Source organism: Haliotis cracherodii, unplaced genomic scaffold (assembly GCF_022045235.1).
Source record: "Haliotis cracherodii isolate W230 unplaced genomic scaffold, xgHalCrac1.p SCAF_13, whole genome shotgun sequence".
NCBI classification, from domain to species: domain Eukaryota; kingdom Metazoa; phylum Mollusca; class Gastropoda; order Lepetellida; family Haliotidae; genus Haliotis; species Haliotis cracherodii.
The window spans coordinates 6,427,533-6,448,849 of NW_027266268.1; the positions used below are offsets into that span (position 1 = coordinate 6,427,533).

The 21,317-nt window shown below is 41.5% G+C and overlaps 1 protein-coding gene and 1 pseudogene across 1 annotated transcript; both read left to right on the forward strand.

The window, feature by feature from the left end:
- The first annotated feature begins 9,912 nt into the window (after positions 1-9,912).
- LOC139459550 (selenoprotein F-like) lies at positions 9,913-13,930 on the forward strand (annotated as a pseudogene).
- A 4,671-nt stretch (positions 13,931-18,601) lies between these two features.
- On the forward strand, positions 18,602-20,480 carry LOC139458815 (dentin sialophosphoprotein-like). Its single transcript, XM_071240240.1, has one exon. It carries the CDS (start codon positions 18,602-18,604, stop codon positions 20,381-20,383), a length of 1,782 nt encoding a protein of 593 aa, XP_071096341.1. The 3' UTR covers positions 20,384-20,480.
- Positions 20,481-21,317: the final 837 nt, after the last annotated feature.

The window sequence follows — 21,317 nt, forward strand, 5'->3', positions numbered from 1 at the left end:
GTTTATCCCCCGTGCCCCAGGAAGGGTGGTGGGCGTAGGAAAATGGTAGATTTGTTGCCTAACTGTTTGAGTATGTTTAGATCCTCCGTTTGGATTTTCTGTTGTTGCCAGTGGTAAATGTTTATGATGTTTATTTTTTGTTTTTTTAGGGTGATTTGGATACCATTGGCTTCTAGGTTTGGGGTATTTACTTGGATTTGCTCGTAGCTTATATCTTCTCTAATTAGTATTAGTAGGCCACCCGATGCTCTAGTTGTTTTGGATTTAGGTCGATCTTGTCTGACTATGTTATAGTTTGGTAGGTAGAATTGGGATTTATTGGAGAATTTAGTTTCCTGGATGCACGCTATATGTGGTCCTTGTTTTAGCTTTAGCTTTAGCTAAATCTTAGCTTTAGCTAAATCTAGCTTTTAATTCGTGGCTGTGGGAGTTAAGCCCCTTCGCATTCCACTGAAAGATATTTAGGCCTGTCATTATTTGGGTTTTTAGTGTTTGGAGATTATGGTTTTATTGGTTGTTTGGATTGTCTATAGTCCTGCGGTTGCTGTTGAGTAGTTTATTAGGAAATCATTGTAACTTTGAGTGGTCAGTTTTAGGTTTAGGGCTACTTTGTGAAGATTTTTGGAGCTAGCCTCTGGTTTGATTTGTTTGAGCATGTAGGCCAATAAGATTGTGATGTTGTTTAGTTTGGAAGTTATGGGGGGTTGGGGTTGAGGTTGAGTTTTGCGTTTGCGGTTTTTGAGTTTTTTAGGGGCTGATCGAGTAATTTCGTTTACATCATCTTCCGTTTCGAATTCGTTTTCGTCTACATTGCTTTGGTTTATTTCCTCACTCTCCATGGGGGTTGTTTGTGTGTTTGGTGGTGCTTGCGTGTGCGTGCTGGGCATGTCCATGGGTTGGATGCTGTTTGCGTCTTCGGGTAGTGCTTGCTCGTGTGTGGTTGTTGTTGCCCTGGTGGCTGAGGGTTGTATGGTGTTGGGTAGGGGTAAGGCGTGTATGTTGCGGTTTGTTTTGCGTGCGGGTGTGGATGCAGAGAGTGGCTGCGGTATGGCGAATGTTTGGGGGTTGTGTGGGTGGTGGATGAGTGTGGTTGTTGCTTGGGGTATTTCCTTGGGGATGCCATCCCATGCGGATTGTAGGTGTCGGTCGTTGTTTGGTTGCGGTGTGGGTAAGAGTGGTTTGTTTGTTTGCTGTGTTTGTTTTCTTGTTTGGAGTTTGGCCGAGTCAATGTCGATGTGTTTGTTGGCCTGTTGGGTGAGGGTGTGTCTGTGGGGGCATTTGTTGGTGAGTGAGGAGTGGTTTGTTGTTTTACAGTGTATGCACCAGGGAGCGCAGGCTCCTGGGCATTGGGTTTGGGCACAAGTCCTACATTTGGTTTTTTTGAATGTACAAACGTTAGCAGTATGATTGTATTGTAAACAGTTTGAGCATTGTTTGACTTGCTTAATGTAGGGTTTAACCTCTAGTTTGGTTGAAGCGCCGAAGGAGATGAAATTGGGGGCTTGAGGGTACTTTGCTGATTTTTGAAAGTTTATGATAACAATTGGTGTGTTTGTAGTTTTGCCGTTTCTATTTGATGTTATTCTTCTGGTGCTGGTTATTTTGGGTTGAGGAAAGGTGTCAGTATTTAGGTTGGCTTCATTTATGTAAAGTGCTAAGTCTTCATCTGATTCCCTGGGGTTAACTCTGATTACGCCTCTAGTGTAAAGTTGCCAGTTAGGGGTTTGATGTGTTACTGTAAATTGGAATATCTCCGTTACTTTTTTAGCTAAGTTTAGTGATTCTAGGTCCGGAAAGATGATTTGGTAGCCTTTGTGAGCTTCTCTGATTTTGTCATAGTGAATTTTTTGTTTTTTAGACCAGAGTCCTACTTTGTTAATTGAGAGTACCTTAGTTAGATTAATGACAGGGCCTGCCGCACAGAAGTAGAGGGCGAAGGTGACCAGTGATGCAGTTTGTGATGTAAATGAGGTGTTGGAAGAGTCCAGCTTCCGTTTTTTAGGGTTTGTCGTGGTTGCGGTCGATTCGGAAGTTTTTGGAGGGTTGACTGTGGTTTTGTTTCCGAAATCGTGTGGTATGAGGGTTTCGGGTGTCCGATCGGAGGTGTTGTGGGCTTCCGATGGTGTAGGAGTGTCAGTCTGGTGTATGTCTGCCTGGGTGACGGTGCGTGTATCGGACATGGTGAGCTTGTGTGTGGGAGTGTTTGTTGTGTTTGGGTTTTGTTTGGGGGTGTTTGTAGAGAGTGCCTGGGTGAGTTGTGTTTGACTGGTTTCTACTCTATTTGGGTTTGGTTGGAGTGGTTGTTTGTTTTGGTTAAGAGATTTTAGGAGTTTGTAGTTTTAAGTGGGCTTGGGTGTGAGATACTTTGGTCTAGTATTGAAAGGGTGTGTTGTGATAGTCACGGATTGGTTTGGGTAGTGGTTTGTTTTAGCTAGTGGTTTAGGTGGTTTGGTGTTTTAAGTGGGCTTGAGTGTGAGTAATTTTAACCTAAGTTGAATGGGTGTGTTTTGATAATTACCGAGGTGTTGCTCTTGGGCTGGCTATCAGTGGAAACTGTGCTGGCTTGGGAGGCTTGCTAGGTGAGGTTGGCTTGGCGGCTGGATGGCTTGGGTTGCTTCGTAGGCTGAGGAGGTGTTGCTAGCTTGGAGTACAAACTGCATATGGTGGTAACGAAAATCATGTTGCCCTCTTTTAAATCCCTTTTTAATCCTCATAATCCCTCTATTGTACACTTGTCAGTAACGGTTGGGTAATTTTTAACCCAGAACAATAGGTGCCGGCAAACCGAGGTGTACCCTTGCAGACAAACAAGACCAGCACTGACTACCATTGGCCGAGTTCTAAACAACAACCAACCGACCACAATGGACAGGGCAATAATCAAACTACAGACAGGGCACACTAAACTAAACACCTACACAGAATCAGAAAACACCAAACAGGTAAAACCCTCACTTTAACCAAATAGAAACACCTGAACACGCACTATTACACTGCGCACACCACCACCAACACAGAGCAACCCTCAAATCCACAAAAAAACTATAACAAACACATGTCTCTGGCAACACTTCTAAACCCACTAAACGACCTACAAAACGCAAAGGCATTAGGTACTAGGCATTTTCCTAATTAAAACTAGAACGCGTCTAATAACTACAAAATAATTCTATACCACGCTAAAACCCTAAAACAAAACAAAACACAAACACCCTAAAACAAAACAAAAAATACATATTTAAAAACACAACACACAACCACACTCCTCTAGTTCCCCAACCTATATCACGGCATTCTTCCAAATTCCAAATTTCCCCAAAATTCAATAAGCAACCCTAAAGTCCCCCAGGTTGCCCTTACTTTTCGGACATACCCTACTTGGCAAAACCACACAAATTGGCCTCTCTCTCTCTCTCTCTCTCTCTCTCTCTCTCTCTCTCTCTCTCTCTCTCTCTCTCTCTCTCTCTCTCTCTCTCTCTCTCTCTCTCTCTCTCTCTCCTAAAGAGATCCAATCTCACCCCACAGGCAAGGATCCTAAAAAGCAAACCCAAAAATCTAATAAAAGAAACTAAACGCGCCCACTGGCGAAAGTTCATTTCAAATTCATCCAAAACTCAAACCCTAAGGCTATGTGGCAGAAACTAAAAGCAATCAAAGGCATAAAATATAGTAGCAAAATACCTAATATAGACAAAAGTACAGGTCCAAAACATAATAAAGTGCCGGGCAAAAGAAAGTATACACTTTAACACTGGATTTGACCAAAATATTACAAACCTTATCAAAACGTCACAGTCAACTACGTTCCCCTATTAAAATTGTTTTCATTTTTAGCTATCACCAACAAGGATGTATACTTTTTTTGGCCCGACAGTTTAATATGTTGTTCTTAACCTTGCTTTGAGCAGATGTATGACGACGTGTCAGCTTCATGTGCATGTAGAAGGAAATCGTCGTCGTCGTCGTCATCATCATCATCATCATCATCATCATCATCATCATCATCATCATCATCATGTAAGTGATGCAAGAGGAAGACATGTGCCAGGGGTTCGATTCCCTGCCGCGTCATACTAAAAGATGTTAAAAGCTGGTACTTGTTGTTACCCTGTCTGGCGCTCCGCAGCCACACACGGATATACACAAACACGCTTGCATGCATGTCGCTACATAAGTCAAATAATCTTGGACACGACGTTTTAACCCCATTTCACATAACCTCACCTCAGCCTTAGGGGCATCTGAGATTGACCGAGTGTCAGCCTCTTTGACTTGGTTGATTCTCCGCAATAGCGTCTCTACATTTTGCTCAAATAATTGTGATTCAATACCAAATATTACCTTTCTCATTTTGACCCATGTTTTTCAATACTTAATGCGTATAATCTTAGAAAAGGAGTCTCTTAAAATTCCTTGAAGTGCAGGTCTCATAGGTGCAACTAATACAGAAATGTACCTCAAGCTATTTACACAGCTTTTGCTGAAGGAGTGCAAAATAATTGTGACACATTTTGCTCAACTGGTTAGTTATGGTTGTTTGTTCTGATTTATCTTTTGAAAAATAGGGTACGATATTGATTTTGGTAGTTTCAGGTATTTTTCGATTGATGGTAAGATTTTAAAGCGTTGATAATACAACAGTATCAAAATTACCATATACTTTTCTTTTTATCGAATTCCAATATATTCTACAACTTTACATTTAACATTCCCAAGCTAGTAAACCCTACATAGTTTTCAGAACGTGTATAATACTAGTTAGTAGGCTATTGATATAGTGCTATTGACATTCTAGACACGGTTCGCCAACTCCAGACGGTTGACCAGCCGAGAACAATTGACACGCCAAGCCCGCATGTCGAAACTTGCATAATATGACAAACATGTGTTAAGTGTATTGTTAAAGATCTAAACTGGACAGACGGACATGGCCTGCTTTCAAACGTGGACAGGAGGTCTCGGGTATAAATAAAAAGGTAGCTCGCCATAACACTTCAAAATTTGCGGATGACGGAACCCTATGGATCCGCACTAAAAGCATTAAAATGGCAGAAAACTTAATCCAAAAATCTCTAAATAAAATACAACAATGGGCAGACAAATGGGGCTTCTCCCTTAACTCAGATAAAACAACAAGAGTAGTATTCAAACATAAAAACATGAAACCTGCATACCCAATCCTCCAGCTAAACAACCAAACAATCAAATTCCAAAAACAAACAAAATTCTTAGGACTTATTTTCGATCAACACCTCACCTGGGAGGCTCACGTCCAAAACCTAAAAACTAGATGCAGCAAAGACCTTAACACATTAAGATGTCTCACCGGCTCTAACTGGGGAGCCTCCAAAGATACCCTCCTCTCACTATATACAACACTAATTAGATCAAAACTAGACTACGGCTGTGCCATATACAATACCCTAAACAACTCTCTTTCTAAAAAACTTGACTCAATACAATATCAGGCTCTCAAACTAATTACACGCACCCAACATGGCACCTCCTACACCTCACTTCAGGCCCTTACAGGAGAAATGCCACTAAATCTACGCAGGGAACATCTAAGCCTTAATTTCTGGGCCGCGTCCCAAACAAACCCTCTCATCCAAAACCTAATTAACCAAAACATTAGCCCAAGAAACCAAGCTCTAGCTCGCAAACACCCCTTACTCACCCCAATATCCCAAAGAATAACTAACTACCTCAATGAACACCAAACTCAAAATCTTAAACAAAACTGCAAAAAATCAAATATCTTCACCCCTAAACTCAAAATACCCCAAATAGACACAACGCTAGCTAACCAAATAAATAAACAAACCGACCCAAACATAGCTAAAACCACCACACTTGCATACATACACGAAAATTGGCCAAATTGGTGTCACATATACACTGACGGATCTTCAGACCCGATCTCCAACCACACAGGCTTCGGAGTCCATACCACACAACCAGTTATATCCACACAATCTTACCGACTCCCTAACAACCAATCTATATTCACGGCCGAACTTATGGGCATGGCCTCAGCCCTGCATAACCAACAATCTAAAAACAACAAAAAAATCCTAATTCTCACTGACTCCCTTAGTGGACTACAAGCCCTCCAAAACAAAAATACAAAAAAACGACCTAAATTAATAAACCAAATACTTAAAAGCTCCAACGACCTAACAACAGCAGGCAAACAAATAACCTTCTTGTGGATCCCCGCCCACGTAGGAATTTACGGCAACGAAAGCGCCGATAAAGCAGCTAAATTATCTCTCAAAATACCAGAAATAAGCCTAAACCTACCCATCTCAAAATCAGAAATTAAAAGTGTAAACAAACAAAAAATAACCAAAAAATGGCATAATCAATATCAAAACTCAAATAGCCAAATCAAAAAAGTGCTCAGAAAACCACTAGCCAAACCTAAAATCCTACACCCCTCTAAAAAAATCGACAGATTAATTACAAAACTCCAAACAGGACACACTAACCTAAATAACCACCTAAAACAACTTAAAAGACACACCACAGGCAACTGCCCCCACTGCAAACAACCCGAAACCACAGAACACGCACTCATTCACTGCACCCACTATCAAACACACAGAACCACACTACAAACCACCCTCAATGTAAATAAGGTTCCTACTCTAGATGAAATACTAAACCCTCAAAATAAACTAGAAAACTTCAAGGCCCTAGGTGTATTCCTAATCAAAACAGACCTAATTAAGCGCATCTAAAAATTAATTAATCTACCAATCCAAAATCCAATAAACATACAAACACCCACCTCACCCGGCTCCCTTAGTTCCCTCCTCCACCCACCTCGGCATTTATTCCAAATTTAAAAATTTCAAAAAATCAATATAAGCAACCCCTAAAAGCCCCCTCTTGGGTTGCACACACCACTTTCACCCTTCTCGGAATACACTAAATGGTCCGGCCAGGCCCGTGTGCGAAATACGCTGTAGTCGGAAAGCGCACGTTAAATCTTCTATATCAGTCAGTCAGTCAGCCATTACCAGGTCTCTATGGTGCAATCGGTTTGATAGCCCGTCTGTACTTATAGGCAAACCAATCAAATTCGAAAAATTCGCAAATGTTCTTGGGGTTATCCAAGATCATCACTTTACTTGGAGTAAACATGTGGAGAACTTGGAGTAAACATGTGGAAAACAGGTGGCATAAGGGCCTGAACGTATTGCTGTGTAATTTCAGGCACATCTTGGGGTACATCTCGGGACACTCGGGTAGACCTATACTAATTGCTATTCAGATGAAAAATAGACTATGGTTGTGAGACCTTTCACTCGGCATCAAATACTGTCTTGAGACGCCTCGACAGAATACAATACAAGCCCCAATGCTAACCACAGGTGGCGCAACAGGCACATCACTAGAAGCACTACAAGTAGTAACAGCACAACTTTCATTGATGCTTTGAGCAGGCAATGGTATCGTTCTGGGGACGAACATCAAACCAATTGGTGAAAAAGTTATGGCAAGACAAAAACACCCGAGAAGAAGCCCTAGCTTGGATAAAATCCCTCACAAAAGCCATCTTGGATATTAGTACGTGAACTCAACCGAAGTCACAATCGTAATGACATTCAACCAACAGACAATCACTAAAAAAAGGGTTACACCCTCTCTGGACCTTAAAACGCCCCAAAGTTGACACAGCTTTAACATCAGAAATAACTGAGAATAGAAAACCCAACCCTACTACGATCAGTAGCTGTCACTAATATTCAAACTTCCTGAGACAGCTGGGCCCATATATACAATGCAGTCATCCTATCAGACTCGCTAAGTGCACTTCAACCCATCAGCGGCAGAAACTCAAACTCGAGACCAAACACAGTCAATATTATTCTATATCAATATACAAAGCTATTAAACAAGTCTTCGGTTATAAACGGTCATTCAAACAGACTGTTTCAATAATAATGGCCTTTTGAGCTGTTTGTTATAGAGCTCCCAAACGACCTTAACGTTAATTCAACAGTTGAGATATGTCATTTTCTTCCACATAAACTTGGTCTTGATAAAACGACGGTGAGGCCACACCAAGTTGATATATTTTCGATACAATTTAACACCACTTCCGGTTACAATTTAGTGAGTGAGTTGGGTTTAACGCCGCTTTTAACAGTATTCCAGTTATATCGCGACGTGTCAGCTTAATGTGGTAGGAAAGCCCGAAGTGATGCAGGTCTCAGACGTTTACCACTTCGGTGAAACCCACGAGCACGGGTATGGTGCTGACAAACCTAGAAACATAATCGGGGCGAACCGGGATTCGAACCCACAATCATAGGTTTCTGGCGTGCCCAAGGGATGCAACTCTGCACAGCGAATCGCGGCGTCTCAGACGACTGGGCCACCCGTGCCCCCTCGTAACATTAGAAGCACTATGTACTATTGTGTTTTGATCTGAAAACAACATTGTATGGTAACAGGAATTAAACAAGAGATGTCAACCACAATATACCTATGTCTGTCCATGATGTTATAGAAAATAGTGGCAGGTTTGTACATTGAGTACAGATATATGTTAAGCTAATACACATATGACTATAGTTTTGTACCACGAGTGGTCTTCTTACAATATAATTGGCATTGCTTCATGACCTTAAAGTTTTCATGTCAACACAAATGTAATTATGTAACAGGGAGCGGCATTTATATAACCCCTTTCAAGTTAAGGTGAACAAAATATGTTTAAACTATACAAATATCTTACTCATAACATTGAACAATGTGATACATCTGTAGTTATTTCGATCATTCACATTACCCTTCTTAAATAATGGTACAATCAAGCATGTGGTCCCTTTCTCGGGAAAAGTACCTGCATATAATATCTGGTTGAATAAAATAGTCAAATATGTGACTAAGGAAGCATCAAGGCACCTAAAATACTCTGCAGGAATGCAATCGTTTCCTGGGGCTTTACCTGTTTTTAGCTTTTCTACAGCTTTTAAAACTTTAGATTCAGTAAAATCACAAGAAAGGTCATCGGGTAGTTGTAAACATGTCACTCAGGTCTCAGGGTCATGATTTGTGAGATAAGAATCCACTTCTTCAGAAAAATTAGGACTGGACAATTCATCTTGCTTTTCATGGTTGTATAAACTGCCAAAGATTCTCCCGAGTCTTTGGACATATGATGTTTTCAGTAGACATCCTATAAGAGAATTTCTTGATTAATTCCCAAAATGTCTTAATATCCTTCAACTGCAGCCTTAGATAAATCGTTGAAAACTGTAATTTGAAATAACTGCTGTGTCGAATGACAAAGATGTTTAACTTTTTTTTGGCTTCCTTAAATAACGAGAAACTTTAGTGAGTGGAATATTTACGAAATAAATTTAACTTAAAATATCTTTTCTCTTTTCCGTGTTTCACATTCCGAATCAAACCACATTTGGTCTTATTATATTTGTTATATACCTGTTAAGATGGACACCATATAGTCCTAATATATTTACCAGTTCATCAACAGCAGCATAAACACTTACATATACCCTTGTCATATTTTTTAAGCATTTCTTGGATGGTTAGTTTCAAGATTCATCTCTAGCCTCATCTTTCCACTTGTACTCTAACCTGGGTAAACGTGCAAACGTGTAGCACTTTCTGTTATAACAATGGGGAAAATGCAATTCTGGAATTGCAGGATGGCAACTGGATTTGGCACCTCGGTCGAGGGTGTTGGTGACCCCTCAACACCAGACACAAAGATACTAAATCTTCGCAGGGTACCATAATTAAGCACAAAATCACGCTGGCAGTCCAGATCACATACTTTGTGTATCCCCTCTAATCTTGATATTTTTTTTGTCCACACTCACGGTTCGTTTTAAATGAGGCGCATCTGCTATTTCGATTTTAGCAACAACCGGAAATAACGTGTCCTGCAGCAATGGCGGACCTACTAGGTCTGCTGTCGCTGTTTCTCCTATTATTGGTAAGTTTTGTTTATGAAAGTACTGGAAATTTATCTTCTTATTTATGGATCCGATCTCTACGATTACTCTGTGATCGTTTGTTATATTGTACGATGATGAGGATTCCAGGAAAGACAAGAAAACGCCATTCCCGTTATACACGTATCGCCATCGATATTACATCGGAAATGTTGACTACGTCGCCTCTAAATTTGTTAAACAATCATTGTCGTTCCAAATAATTCTAGGCTCTAGTCCTTTTGTCTGTATACAGTAAACTACGGTTACAACGAACACGCTTATCACGAACTAACGGATATAACGAACTAACTTTTTAGTCCCGATTACTTGCTGTAGTTATACTGTTAATATGCTTATAACGAATTACGGTTATAACGAAATAAAATTAGTAGTCCCTTTGAGTTCGTTATAACCGTAGTTTACTGTATTATGTTTGAAACCTAAATGCAAGAATTCGGTATGATCAGCTGCACTTTACAGATTGAGAAGCTATTCACTTAGGCCTACACGTAAGTAGCCATATTATATGGTAAATAGTTATGGACCCTGTTTATTTTCAGGTGTATTTAGGAGACTGCAAACTAACGGTGGAAGAGTGTAAAAATTTGGGATTTTCCACAAATCTGCTGTGCAGTAATTGTGACGAGCTTGACAAGTTCAGCCTCTCATCTTTGAAGGATGATTGTCAAAAATGTTGCCAAGAAGACAGAACTGAAGAGGAAAATGGTGGTGTAAGTTTGATCACATTTTCTAAGCTAAATGTATTAAGCTATTTTGGGGGTTTTCATGTACGGTCGTAAACTGATAAATACTGAAGCTAAATGAGGAAATTTTCTTAACACTGGTGTGTCACTTAATCCTGCACATCTACACTGTTGACATCACTAATTAGATTGAATTTAACAGTGTGTTGTTTTATTTCAGTTATATCCATACGCAGAGTTAGTTGTGTGTGGATGAAAATTGGGAAGGTATCCACAGGTTCAGGGTGAGTAGTACTTGAAAATGTTATTAATAAATAATGTAGTCTCTATGTCTATTAAGCATGGTGAAAGGCTGCATTATTACCTTGGTCAGTGGATCACTGTGCACTCAAATTTCATTCTTATCTCCCTGGGAAGTATACAACTCAAGCTGGCCAATGAGGTGCTAGGAGGTTAACGCCCACATTACCATCTCATCCTACTGGCAGTGGGGTGGCCCAGTGGTTATTAAGCGTTCGCGCATCACGCCGAAGACCTGGGTTCAATTCCCCACATGGGTACAATGTGTGAAGCCCATTTCTGGTGCCCCGGTCATTATGTTGCTGGAATATTGCTAAAAGTGGCGTAAAACCTTACTCACTCACTCTCATTCTACCGGCACCCTTTCATGGGTGGATGAACATAGGCACTTTCCTCTGGATTCATTTGCATTGAAGTAGAGATCTGTGTATGTGTTAAGTCAGCCTATGAAATGTCTTTAACTCTCAGGAGTCAAATGCGTACAATTTTGTGTGTGAAATTTGGGCATGTTGGATGAAGCCTACAATTGCCATGATTGTCTGATATTGAACCAATGTGTAAACTGTAGATTCTAGGATGCTGTTCTCAGAGGTCAAAAGTGTCGACTGTACTTTATTCTGAGATACAAGTTAACTACACAATAAGTCACATAAAACAATGAAGAAGGAGGCATGGTTTATTTCATGATACAATGGGGTGGACGGGTAGCCTAGTGGTTCGCTCGTCATGCCGAAGACCCGGGTTCGATTCCCGACTTGGGTACAATGTGTGAAGCCCATTTCTGGTGTCCCCCCCCGCCATCATCATGATCATATTGCTGGAATGTTGCTAAACACGGCATAAAACCATACTCTCACTCATGATACAACACTGTTCTATTTCTGACATGTAATTTCTAAAGTTTCGAATATACACTCAGTGATGTCGTAAATTGGATGATATTATTTTTAAGAGGGTAGAGAGTTGTTCCCCTTAGATGTACCTAGGCAGCGCAGATATAAGCGTTGGCCGAACGATCCAATCCGAAAGTGGGCAAGATATGGCAATCAGTCTTCGGATAAAGGGACAGATAGTCATTGTGAGACTATTCAGAAAATACCAACCTTCACCCTGAGGCTGTGGCACATGTTGCCCTTTGTGAATATAAAACTGTGGTCTCACTGGTCTGAGCCTGCGTTTTACCCTCTGCTGGAACCAGATAGTGTCTTGTTACGTTGGTGAAAATAAACAACTCTTCAAGTCTGTTACCATGGTTACCAGAATTTGCTACTTGTGAATCCCAAGTTCTTATTCATTATGATCATCAGCATCTTTCCATGTTTCATCACTTTTACCTTAACTCCCACATCAATGTCATGCACCCATAACATTTTTCAAAGATTCAATATGGCAGCAATATCATATTTATACTATATTTAAAGGCCTCAATCGGCTGTTTGCAGACATTTTTAGCAGAATTTGGTTATTATTCCTAAACATTCTTAAAATTCAGCATTTACCTGCTTACTAAAATATATACAATTATGGCAGTGGTAAGAACACACAATAATGCTGTTACCATGGTAAGTGAGTTTTATGAGTTATGAGGTCATGTTTTGTCAGATTAAACAAATAAATCCCATTGCCATAATGTAGGAACATCTCTTTGACAACATCATCTGAAAATATGTGAAAATTGGTACAACTGTTCAACCTTGATAGGGATATTTGGATTGTCCAGATAGGACGAATTGCATAGAGTATCATAATTTTCTGACTTAATTTTCACATTCCTTTTCCTGTTACAGCTTTTGTTAAGAGCGCCAAGCCTGATCAGTTTCCTGGACTCGAAATCAAATACGCCCGAGGTGCAGACCCTATCATCAAGCTGCTTGATGAGAACCGATTTGTGCAAGAGGAACTGGGCATCGAGAAATGGAACACAGACTCTGTGGAGGCCTTTTTTCATGCAAAGCTGAAGAAATAAATCCATCACAATAACTTTGAAATGTCCCACTATGGCACCATTCTCTGGTTATTTACTTAAGTTGAGATTTCAGCGGAACCTGTTAGGCTGGACCCTGGTATTCTAGATATCCGCTTTCAGGAAAGTTACTGTAAGGACTGTTTACAGTTATACAGACGATATTGCTCTACCAAAATGATTGATGAATCTGGACACTTGTGAAAAAGAACTTTTTCACCATATTCACTGGAGAATTACCACCCAGGCCGACAGATCACCCAGGTCACACCCAGGTCACTGTATCAGTACCATCACCAATTGATTTGTAATTTAAACCCAAGTATGTACTGATGGAAGTAAGCATTGGAACAGATAGATGTCAAACTGATGCTTGTCTCCTGTTACTTTATTTGTGTACATCAGTATATGTGTTTTGATGCATTGTAACCTTATGCAGTTGATGTCATTTTCTGATGGCCTTATACTGTCAGTGTTTATCTTGGCTTCATCTTTGGTCATAACTATTTCAGTTATTATAGCCAGTATGTCGTCTTCCATAATCTTGAAACTGCCGAGGCAGAGAGATGAAGCTAAGTCTCTACTAACTGACATCACAAAGATGATTGCAAAGTGCTTCTTTTTATTTAATTGTCTATGCAAATGATTTCTAACAACTGAAAAAATATGTTTACAAGTAGTTGATATAAAAAATAATTCCAGAATAGTAATTAACATTTTACCTGAATATGGTTGAAGTGAGCCTGGGATTAACCAGAGAATGGTAGCTCCACAGCGAGATGTCCGGCATGCCTATCTATGAAGTCCCTGCATGAAACCGGATGGTTTGTAGGGATGGATGACAGAGGTTTTGTTGGAAGACATTTCTGAGTTGTTTCATCATTGTCCATCTCATTTTGTTACAAGACCTTGTTTACATTACAAGAAAGTGTATTTATCATGTGGTTTTATCACATTGTTTACAAGTAAAAGGAAAATGGACATGACACAGTCTTTGTTTTTCTTTGCATATTTCTGAAAATTATTGTTTGTCTGGGCATTCCAGTGCTAGTAAGATGCCAGGACCTCATGCTTGCTGTATGATTCATGTAAATGGAGATCCAGTGTGCATATGTCACCCTGCTGGTTGTGTGACTTGTCCCGGAGTCGTTGCTGATGCAATGTCATTCCAGTTGATTTACATTGTGCTTTGGATCCATGAAGATCTGGGTTAAAATTGGTCTTCTGCAACCCATGCTTATTGTAAGAGGCAACTATGCTTGTCATAATCAAGCGGTCAGGATTGCTGACTTGGCTGATGTTTGTCGTCATATCCCAGTTGTGTAGATCAATGCTGATGATGTCAATCACTTGATCGTCTGGACCAGACTTGATTTTATACAGCCTGCCATCATATAGCTGGGATCTTGCTGAGTGCGGCATTAATCAACAAACAAACAAATACTAGTATACAGTCCTTTCTGCTCAACTGTACTGCCTCAGGTAGTTTTCATATTGTTGGAACAGTAACCATGTAATTCATGTGAACAGTTATTGAGAAAGAATACTTTCCTATAATATTAGATCGCCTCCGTGGTCCAGTGGTAGAGCATCCACCAGAAAAGCAGAAGGTCCAGTTGCGATCCCTGGCTTTGTCATACCGGAAGACGTTAAAGGATAGTACTTGTTGTTACCCTGCCTGGCGTTCAGCATTAAGGGGCTAAAAGTCGGGAGTCAGTATACTGTGTCTGAGTGGGGTATTCTTGGTATCTCAGTGGGCTAGCACTATAAATCGGCATCAGGAGCCCCACACACAAGTGCATGCATGTCGCTATATAAGTGCAAGGTTAAATCCCATTTCACCTCACCTATAATATTATTTTATTCTGTGTTCAGCTGTTTCAATCAGATTTTGTTACACAATGGTGATACACAACTAAATGAATATTCCCTGTCAAATATCCCAGAGGTGTGAAATTGAGCGAAATTGGTGAATGGGCACGGGTTTTTTTTCCATTTACTCTACCGTTGGTACATTTAACACCAGGAAATATTGATGTTTTATCACCCTAAACTGTCTTCCATGGGAGATATCGCACCTGTTAGATAATTCTATTTCCTAGGAGATATCGCTGAAACCAATTGCGTCATGATGCTTTGCAGTCCATTGTGACAGTTACCAGGACATCACAATCAAATGAGATCACTTATCTCTCTGACACAGAATCTGGTTTACAAACAGTAGGGACGAATGATTTTGTATGATAAATTTGACCTCATACTTGTGTCCTATGATACCAAAAAGATCAACACTCCTCAAAACGTTTAAAACTCCCCCGCAAGCCCCGGAGTTTAAAGTGTTGGTATACTTGATACCAAAAGACAGGAGGGTGAGATTTTCTATTTCTTATAAATTTATAAATTGAAGTTGAAATATGTGTGTGGTTTTCAACTCAATTCAGTTCATTATCAGTGCCGTAGCCAGTGACGAGTGCGCATGCGTGCGTATGACCAACGGGTATTGTTTTGAAGGATGAAGTAGTCACAACAAACTGTACCCTGAAGTTGGTATTACTGGACTCTAATTGATCAATCTGAGGTGATCAAATCACAATAAACCCCCTCAGATTGAAAGAGACGATTTTACTGCAGCAGCATCGCGGAGGCTAATATTTATAGAATAGTACATATTTTTCAGTCATCGTCTGTAGCCATTAACAATAATATTATGTAGAGTTAAAGTTGCGGTTGCTACAATATTCAAAGGATGTGTGGCAATACATTTTGTGTAGCAAACACAATAGAAATCAACAAGGAGAATGTACATATTTCAAGTTTTTATGACAGCAGAGAGCTTGAAATGTTTCAGGGGGATATAAGAACTTATTGGAAAAGACTATATATACGACTGTGACGTCATATCTTTAGCGTTACGATAAGCGGAATGGCGTCAGCGGAATGGCGTCACGTGCGGTAAACGAAACTTTGCAAGGCTTGTTTAGTTTTTCCTGAGACCATAAAATAATTGTATTTTATGGTCTCTGGTTTTCTGTATGAGTGCCCACTTCTTGTACTGCAGACTTTCAACGTCTTGTCATATGATCGAGTGTAGAATTACGATGTAAAAAATACTGCTTGAGCAAATGTTGTGCAAAATGCACAGGTATCTGTGAACACTATAACTTTTAATAGGACGTTTCCAGTGATGTGTATGCGAGGGCGATCGATTCCAGATTGTTTTGGTGGTGGAAAAATCCGAGTTGACGCGAGTGGTTCTGTAATCAAAGCCAGATGTGATGCAGGTTTCAAACGTTTACAACTTCGGTGAAACCCACGAACACGGGTATGGTGCTGACAAACCTTGAAACATAATCGGGGCGAACCGGGATTCGAACCCACAATCATAGGTTGGAGGCGTGCCCATGGGACGGGACGCAACTCTGCACAGCGAATCGCGGTGCCTTAGCCGACTGGGCGTAATGCAAGCCTTTCAAACGGTACCTTTACATATTGTTTTGCATAATCATATAGATATACTACTACAACTTCTACAGTTTAGGTGCAAAAATATCTTTATACACGTATGTGACCGTATCGCTAGCTATCCATAGGGCTTCGATGACAGCAACGTTTTAGGTGATTTCTCAATGAAAATTGACCATTCTGTGATATATGTTTATCTTAATGTGATGGACTCCTCAAAAATGAAACAGATGGAAAAGATATTGAATATCTTGCATGGACTGTGTAAGATGAGACGTATCGTCACAATATCGTCGCTGGCCTGTGCCGCATGAAGCTCTGAGGAGTGGCTCGATTATATTGGTGGCGGAATAAGTCAAGCGGACCCGAGTGCTATATGAACACGATCGGCTATTTCCGTTACGGAAAGGGGCGGGGTTGGCAGTTGTGGCGAGCTTGTGACGTCATAGTTTTGACGTCTCGCTACACATGACGTCATACTAACAGTTCCATCTCCATGGAAGTGTAGAAAAGGATGCCTGTGAACTTCTTCTATGTCCATCTGGCCATCTGTAGTAAGTGTAAAATCTTTTCGCATATCTCATGAACACTATATCTCTTGAACTCCATGGGGGAAATGTGTGCCTAACTTAACGATTCAATTCTAGCATGCATGTTTTACAATATAGGCCTACAGGAGACCCTTTCATGTACAAATATGGACGGTTTGTGAGTTCGGTATGTTACGAATCGGGAATGTATCAGGGCTATTTGGAACTGTCCGTAGCGGGCATATTCTGTGGAGGGACAATCCAAGATCAAAATCGTTTATTAGGAGCAGCACTACCACAGCTAGGTTTCCGAATGCAGATGTAACCAATGTCACAGTTTACAGTTTCCCATGGATATTTTAACAATGTAAAGTGTCCGGTATAATGCGTGTGTACCAAATATACCAGAAGACGAGCTATCACTGTAATATGTACTAAACGTGAGCGGGGTTGTTTTAAATCCGCTTTGAACAGTATTTCAGGTACATAAGAGCATGTGAACTTGTTGCGGGAAGAGTCAGTGAGTGAGTGTTATGGTTTTACGCCGCTTTTAGCAATATTCCAGCAATATCACGGCGGGGGACACCAGAAATGGGCTTCACACATTGTACCCATGTCGGGAATCGAACCCGGGTCTTCGGCGTGACGAGCGAACACTTTAACCACTTGGCTACCCGACCGCCCCTGTTACGGGAAGAAAGCCTAATTGTAGCAGGTTGTAGAATTTCTTACTTTGGTGTAACCCACTAGCACAGGCATACTGCTGCCAAAACCAACGATCATGATCGAGCAATTCTGGGTCCCGATCCACAATGCGTTCGTAGCACTACGATATTCTTAATTTTACGAGTGAGTTAGTGAGTGAGTATGGTTTTACGCCGCTTTTTAGCAATATCCCAACAATATCACGGCGGGGGACACCAGAAATGGGCTTCACACATTGTACCCATGTCAGGAATCGAACCCGGGTCTTCGGCGTGACGAGCTAACGCTTTAACCACCAGGCTACCCGACCGCTATGGTGAACTTTATGGAAAAATAGGTCGTAACGCTACGATCATTTTGTGGATTGGGACCCTGTATACTCAGACCAACTGCCAGTAGTGTGTGACCTTGGGTGACGTGTTCGGGACCGACCATTTGAAATTCGAGAGGGGTGGAGGAAGGGCTGGGATTTTGTATTGAGACCAGATATTCTTTTTGACGCACTCAGCAATATTCCAGCTATATGCCAGCGGTCTGGACCAGACAATCCAGTGATTGATATCATGAGCAATTGGGATCGATGACATGCATCAACCAAGTCAGCGAGCCTGACCACCCGATCCCGTTAGTTGCTTTTTACAACAAGTATAGTCGCCTTTTGCAGCATCGTGGGTTGCTGAAGACCTATTCTACCCCGGATCTTCACGGGTCATAAAGTGTCTATGTCATACATGGTGGAGATGATGTGAGTGAGTATGGGGTTATACACTGCTTGTATATCAACATCAAGGCGGTGTTCACCAGAAATGGGCTTCACACATTGTACCAATGCGAGGAATCGAACCCGGAGCTTTGGCGTGGAGAGAAAGAGGTGAGCTACCCCATCGCTCACTAATCTGTTTTTTTCCTTCAGATGACTGCATGCCGAAGACGTTTTAAGTCGCGCTTTGACTGGACTACATGGGAGACAAGGACGAGGTGTCGGATAGCCATGATGACCAGCTGCACGAGGTCCCCGCGCTTGTTATGGACTTCGTGGACATGGTCATTGGGGAAGAAAACCCAACCCCCCTAGACCAACCACAAGGTGCACCTGTCACACCAGTAACAAACAACGCTGAAGACGAAGGTGCTGGGTCTGTGACTTCCGGCACCCTTGCCCGCGACTATCATCATCAAACCTTGATTCCCACGACTGAATGTGATACCGAATCCGAGGATGCGAAGGAATCGTTCTCTGAGACATGCCAATCTATATTTGGCTGTGGACCTTCCACCCTCCCTGGATCGCACGCCGACACTCCTTCCTCTATCCCTGAATCGCAAGAAGACAGCCCTTCCTCTACCCCGGGATCGCACGCCAACACTCCTTCCTCTATCCCTGAATCGCAAGAAGACAGCCTTTCCTCTACCCCCGGATCGCACGCCGACACTCCTTCCTCTATCCCTGAATCGCAAGACGACAGACCTTCCTCTACCCCCGGATCGCACGCCGACACTCCTTCCTCTATCCCTGAATCGCAAGACGACAGACCTTCCTCTTCCCCAGGATCGCACGCCTATACTCCTTCCTCTATCCCTGAATCGCAAGACGACAGACCTTCCTCTCCCCTCGGATCGCACTCTAACAGGCCTTGCTATGTCCCCGGATCGCACGCCGACAATCCTTTTTATCTCCCCGGACCGCACGACGACAGACCTTACTCTCTTCCTGGTTCCCGCTCCGACAGTTCTCCCACTACTTACTCATCGCCCGCTTCTGCCTCTTCTTGGTCATATGGGTCCAGTTCCTCCGGCTGCAGTCTGGCGTCTGGTGTCTCCAACATCAACCAATCGGACGTCTCCCAACGCAGCCAAAGCACCTCCAGTGACAGTTCCAGTGGATCCGATGAACCTGTGCCTCGATATACGGCAGATACGATTCAATACCAGGGTATACCTGATAAACAATCCAACTGGAAAGTTAATCGGTGCGAGAAAGAACCAGTTTGGAATTACTTTGAACAAAAAGTACACTGCACAGCGTTTGTGTCCCCTAAGAAGGAAACCAATACATATCCTACGAAAACGGATGCCAAGCCCTGTGCCGCCTTTTACCATATCAGTTACTCCACAGAAGCTGGCGTTTCGCCAGATGACGCTTATACCAATCATTTGAAATCCCCTATATATCGTAAAGATGTTCGCCCCAAGATAACAACTGCAGGTTTACGCGGCAGTGGTAACGGATCGCAAGATGCGCGTTCCTCGCCTACTGACAACGAAGCCGTGAGACTTGCGTCCTCTGAAAATGAACAAGATATGCGACTCTTGTATGAATCTGATCCTCCAGTTTATTCTGAAAGGGGAAACGAATGTATTTTCAAGATGGAAGCTCTATCCGAAGAATACAATTCAGGACAGGAAATGAAAAGCGATATTGATAAAAAAGAAATTTCAAGCACTATAAAAGAAAACGATCAGCGTACACCACCGAAAAGTTCAAGGGGGACAACAAGTGATCAAGCAAAATATTTCAAAAGAAACTTTCCAATTCCAATAATGACCAGAAGAAACAATAGCTCACCCGGAGTATTTGTGTCTCCCGTCAGCTTTGGTAAAAGACGCACCAAACGGCTGAGCGGGGAGCTTACAGGTTCGGACAACGCTATTGGTGGTCTCTGTATGTCCCCGAAGAAGGCGAAAACAGACACTACAGCCACGAGCTGTATCAGAAAGAGGCTGGGGAAACGGTTGAAATGAGTACTTGTAGAGCAATATTCTATATTTGCCCAGGAAAGTACAAAAAGGAAGTACATATTAGTATTTACATGCACTTTTTACAAGATGGTGTTACAGATACGGGAAAGATTGTAGCCACGATGTTTAAAAACTGTATGAAAACCGACATATCGTCCACAAGATGGGTGATATCGCTAAGCAATGTCACAATCTTTACTTCATTTTCAACAGTCTTCTAATTTTAGAACTGGTTTAATGGCAGGTGGTCAAGATTGACACCCCCGCCATGGGCTGTACAGTAAACTACGGTTATAACGAACACGCTTATAACGAACTAACGGATATAACGAACTAACTTTTTAGTCCCGACTATTTGCTGTAGTTATGCTGTATATATGCTTATAACGAATTACGGTTATAACGAACTAAAATTAGTAGTCCCTTTGAGTTCGTTATAACCGTAGTTTACTGTATTAGAAAAAGGCTAGAAAAGTGGTTGGAATCAGTGTCTGTAGCGCAATTAATGATGTGTTGGACAGCGAGACAGTGGTCCCGACTGGGATGAATCCATGTGATGAGATTAAAATGTTTGCCAATGTACTAAACGTGTGTTTTGTTGTTTCGAAACAATATAACAACACAGCGCCAATAACGTATGCACGACAGGTTATATGGGACATTATTGATGACACTGGAGATTATAGAACAATGTAGGGACATTATTGTTGACACTGGAGATTATAGAACAATGTAGGGACAATATTGTAGAGACGGGAGGCTACAGGACAACGTTTGTTTGTTTGTTTGTTTGTTTGTTTGTTTGTTGCATGTTTAACGCTGCACTAAGCAATATTCCAGCTATATGACGGCTATAGGACAACGTAGTAAACATATTGTAGACACGGGAGGTTATAGGACAATGTAGTGACAATATTGTAGATACGGAGGTTATAGA

Bases quoted from the DNA above. Each gene is read 5' to 3' on its own strand.
- LOC139458815 (XM_071240240.1), top strand. From the start codon at position 18,602: ATGGGAGACAAGGACGAGGTGTCGGATAGCCATGATGACCAGCTGCAC.